Source organism: Pseudochaenichthys georgianus, unplaced genomic scaffold (genome assembly GCF_902827115.2).
Source record: "Pseudochaenichthys georgianus unplaced genomic scaffold, fPseGeo1.2 scaffold_479_arrow_ctg1, whole genome shotgun sequence".
Taxonomy (NCBI): domain Eukaryota; kingdom Metazoa; phylum Chordata; class Actinopteri; order Perciformes; family Channichthyidae; genus Pseudochaenichthys; species Pseudochaenichthys georgianus.
In genome coordinates, this window is record NW_027263043.1 from 68,313 (window position 1) to 73,457 (window position 5,145).

A 5,145-nucleotide genomic window follows, 5' to 3' on the forward strand; every position below is an offset into this window, starting at 1 on the left:
CCCCCTCAAGTACAGGTTGAGCTGAATTTTGGTGGTCACCACTCCCCTTCTAAAAACAAATCAATTTTCAATCCATCCAAATTAGTGCGGGGTAAAACTTGAAGTATGACCGTGATCCAAAATGGTGTTGACTCACAAAAATTATTTTCATTTTCATAATATCAAGTCTTCATCTCATGACCTAATCCATGGTCCATCTGACAATAGTAATGACATGAAGTATTTCCTTTAATGGATACTCAGCTTTATACTCATTTATGTTTAATTTATATTTTTGACAGAATTATTATTATCTTCTCAAAACGCATTTAATTACAAAGATATGTAATATATAAAATACAATAACATGATAATAATGATGTATGAGACAGAGTGAAAGTCTACTGGGAGCTACTCAAGTATCTACACTCCGTCAGCCAATTAAGGGCAATTTTCTTGTGAACAAAATGATAACTGTTTTGTGGACTATATGAGGCTGCACTGTCCTGTTTGGGGAGAGGAGTTCCAGCCTGTCCTTCAGGCCTTTTCTCTGTGGGCCACAGCCCCTCCAGCTTCTGCATCGACACACATCTACTGAACACCCCCCTGCTATACCGCTTAGCCAGTATCTCCAAAAAGTGCTGCAATGTATATTTACTCAATGATGATTTAAACTCAGTTTCAATTAATTCAGTTTAAGATATCACCACAATAACGACAAAAACCATAAATAGAAGACATTTTATTCACATTTATTATTGTACAGGACACAGGCAGTAGGCAGGCCTATAAAGCAGATGTGGAGAGAGGATTTAGGTCATTGGTGTTGAGGGAGGTAATCCTGCTGCTCAGAGGTACGGCTCGTCTGTGGAGAGCGTTGGCTCCCTGTAGACAGCCCCCGGGGTCACACAAGGCTTTGAGACCTCAGCAACTTGACTACAAAGAGACGAGAAGAGAAAAACAAATATGACATGATTTAGACAAAAATAGTCTTTCACATATCAGGATGTTTGTTGTTATATTCAACAGTAAAAGTTTGCTGCTCACATTACTTCACGTCAGATCAATTAATCTAAGCATCGGGGCATCTTTGACAGGTGTCTGCTGGTTTACTCAGAATATTTATTTTTTATCTGCAACTATGAACATAACTACATTACCGCACATGACACGCATTGACCGAGTCATTTACCTGCCGGCGGTGAGAGCCATCTGAGAAGACATGATGACAGTGGCGGGAACCGACTCTCTGCGTCCATCTCTATTGCAGTAGTAGTTGCTGGCAAACTTGTGGCTCGGGCCCACTGGCAGTTTGGGTGGTGGCTGAGTCCTATAAAGAAAGCATTGTTAACAGAATGAAGCCGTATCTCTGCTGTGAAAATTATTGACTTAACGGGGACTGTCTATTTGTGGGGGAATGTCATTGTAGGTAGTGGTGTCATTATGAAGAATAGAATATAATTGGAGGGATGAAACCCTCTTTAATGGTCACACATGCAGAGCACACAGCACACACAGTGAAATGTGTTCTCTGCTTTTAACCCATCCTAGTACCAGGAGCAGTGGGCAGCTATTGTACAGTGCACGGGGAAGGATATAGCATTGTCAGTTTGAGTAACAGATCCATGATTTTCCAAAAAGTCAAAAAAATCTAAATATGTCGTAAAACTGTGAAGTAACACTTTTTTTTTCTCTCGCACCACACACCAAGGAGGCCGTCACGACGTTAGCACATTTTGCTTCTTTCTTTCAGAATGAGGCGAAAAGTATTAAAAGAGGTGAAAATCACTACAAGTCTGGGCATGTTGAGAGCTGTACATTCACAAAAGGGGAGAAAAAAAAAGGTAAACAGGTGTAAAATACTATATGACAGTAAAAAAAAGTTGTTATTAATAAACAAGAATAGAGTTTAAAAGGAGAGTGATTTGTAAAATATCCATAAAGAAAAATTAAATCTGCTTACAGTTCTGTTTCATATGGATGTTGAGAGATGTATCCAGAGCTCCTAATGTTGCTCTCAAATTGCACCAGATTGATGCTTTTAACTTCAACATTTAATTTTCTTTCCTATATCACATGGATAGGAAACTAAATACATTTGCACACATCTTGTGTCCATATCTTTCTGTTTTGGTGGTCATGCCACAACCGTGCACGTGCATGCATACGTGAGTAATGGTAAAATATCTGGATTAAGAGGTTGCTTTGTCTTTGCACAGCATGAAAGAAAGGCCAAATGGATGGGCTGTGATTTTAGTATTTTTAAGCAGAGCTCAATCATTTGTACGGCCCTCGGAGGATTTTGAAATGGCCCTTGTGAGGAAAATGGTTCCCCACCCCTGGGTTAAAGCATGTAACTACATTGACTAAGAAAGAAAATAGTCTGGTAGTAAGTGGCAGTGCTGCCCGAGAGCCACATGCATGAAATAACTAATCTACTTATAGGCAGCAAGACAATTTATTGAAATCAGTTTCAGATGCCCACAAGGCTCTAGGAAATGAATACATTAAATCAGTCTGATCCAGGACGCGTTTGCAGGTGCTGTCCTCCTTGTTTTTGGCCTGTATCAACACGACGTCATTTACACATCACTATTTGGTAGGGGTGTAACGGTACACGTACCCGTACCGAATAATTTCGGTACGGGCCCTTCGGTTCGGTACACGTGTGTACCGAAGTGTACCGAACGAATATAACGTTAAACGTAAAAAATTGAGAACGTGAACAACTTCTTGGAAGTAATCTCAGGTGCTGCGTCGCAGCATTCAGAGTAATTTGCTCCCATTGTGTTCAACGCATAGAGCGAGCAAGTCAATTCATTGGACGAGCTGGTCAGAGGGATGCGTTCAAATGTAGTCAGTAATTTGAGGAACTGTCAAAATGGCGAACGCAGATAAAGATGAGCTCGAAAATCCTCCAGCATCATTGAAGTCTCCGGTTTGGGAACATTTTGGTTTCGCAGTTACGTACAAGGATGACGGACAAAGACAGGTGGACCGAACCAAAGCTGTTTGTCGGCATTGTTCAACTAAAATTGGTTACGCGGCTGGCAATACATCAAACTTGCACACTCATTTGAAAAGGCATCACCCGAACGTGAATATCACCGGTACCAAAAGACTGAAGTGCAAACCCAACTCCCACTAGCATTTAAGCCTCCACCACTCGCAAAAACTTCAGACCGAGCCAAAGCTATTACAAACGGCAAATATCCTTATGTTGCCATGTTAGCAAAGCGCTACCTGGCTGTATCTGCTACCTCTGTCCCTAGCGAGAGGGTGTTCTCCACAGCAGGAGACATTGCTAGTGCCAGCAGATCTGACCTTTCGGCAAGCAATGTGGACAAGTACATTTTTCTTTAAAGAAACATGAAAATACAATGACAAGCAAGTCATAATGTCAAGCTGGCTGCTTAGGTACTAGTACAGTAAAGTTCAAATACAGATTATTTCAGTTCATCAAAAAGCTGCACCTTAATGTTTATTTTATATTTATTTGAGTGAATATTCATAGTTTAATAATAATTAAAAACCCAAAACTAATAGTTTATGTTTTGTGAGTACTAGTACTGTAAAGTTCAAATACAGATTATTTCAGTTCATAGAAATGCTGCACCTTAAATGTTTATTTTATTATATTTTGCATTTATTTGAGTGAATACATTATTCACAGTTTAATAATAATCAAAAAAAAATATGTTATGTTTTGTGATAATTTTTTCTGCTGTACCGAAAACGTACCGAACCGAACCGTGACCTAAAAACCGAGGTACGTACCGAAATGTTTGTGAACCGTTACACCCATACTATTTGGGTTGTATTTGTTTACAGAGATAATAAGTCAGTGTTTAGAGTTAGGTGAGTATGTAATAGCACTTTTGGGAAGCTAAGTTAAATTGGCAATTGACAACATAATTGCTTTATTGTATCATTATGAAGTTGATTGCCGGGTGTAATGGCTCCATCGGTGTTTACATTAAACACAAGTGTACAAAGTCTTACCTCTTTCCAATCTCCCCATATCGCAGCTGGAGCTTGCCTTGCAGGTCATGCTAGAAAAGAAACATCATTACTGATTTATGTTTAAAAACGCATGATATAAGACATCATGTAGCTCTCATCCAACTCAGCTCGACCGGTTTGCTCTTAAAGCTACCTAGCATTAGCACCCTCGCGCTCTTAAATTAGTACTGTTCGCCCATTTAAAGCAATACATATCCAGGTAATAAATCAATATTCATGTCACAGTAAGTCGCAGTTCAGATAAAACGTTTGTATGTGATTCTTACCCCCGACAGAAGATTTCGGAGCCTCTGGATGATTTTGGTAGCAGTCGCCATGTTTGCTGTTGTGAAGGACACAGGACTTCTTCTTCTGTCAGACTTAAGTTTCTCATCGCGTTAGTGACGCCTGTCGGTCCGAAAGGAAAACTACCGACACACATAAAGCACTGAAGTTTTGAAAATAGTTGTTTTCACCATTAGTTATCGATATAAATATGTATTTAAATGTTGCATTATATCTAAAAGTGAATGATATGCAACATATTACTTTAGCATGTTGCTATAGCCAAGTGTGCCTAATTTCTTAGAATGTATTAATACCATTATCTTACATAATATGTTTACAGCCTACTATGATTTTTTTACAGCAACAGAACTGTTTCAGAACATTGTATGCGACTCAACAAAAATATCTCTGGTGCAGACTACACCGACGTAGTGTTTCCTTATCTCTCACCTCTAAACCTTTATGTAATTCGCCCAAGGGTGCTGAAAGCATTATTGCTCTGTTTTTAAAGTAACTTTAATCCCCGATCCAGAAACTGCTTCACTTGGGAATTTCACTGTTGTACAGAATATAGACCACAGTCCCGCATTTCAATATTGACTGATAAAATAGTCCAAATAATGCAATATATCATTGTTAACATTAAGAAATAGATTCTGAAACTGTGGAAATCGGACTCTTTCCCCTAGTTTCAGATCAGGTTATGAAAACTGGCAATCCTCCAAAAAGTTTTGACAACATGATAATGTTACAACACACCCAAGACAGATTTATTTTTGTATAATGCTTTACTTTTTATATTGCAGCAGCGTAACTCAAATTATTTGAGATCATGGCTCTAGTTTTCTTTTGGAGTGGAGTAATTCTAAGGATGAG

At 38.9% G+C, this 5,145-nt stretch overlaps 1 protein-coding gene across 1 annotated transcript; it reads right to left on the reverse strand.

The window, feature by feature from the left end:
* Nucleotides 1-706: 706 nt before the first annotated feature.
* Nucleotides 707-4,377, reverse strand: ndufa7 (NADH:ubiquinone oxidoreductase subunit A7). Its single transcript, XM_034078769.2, has 4 exons — nt 4,269-4,377; nt 3,982-4,031; nt 1,172-1,309; nt 707-915 (listed from the first exon to the last, which is right to left on the reverse strand). Exons 1-4 carry the CDS (start codon nt 4,317-4,319, stop codon nt 828-830), a joined length of 327 nt encoding a protein of 108 aa, XP_033934660.1. The 5' UTR covers nt 4,320-4,377; the 3' UTR covers nt 707-827.
* Between the last annotated feature and the right edge of the window lie 768 nt (nt 4,378-5,145).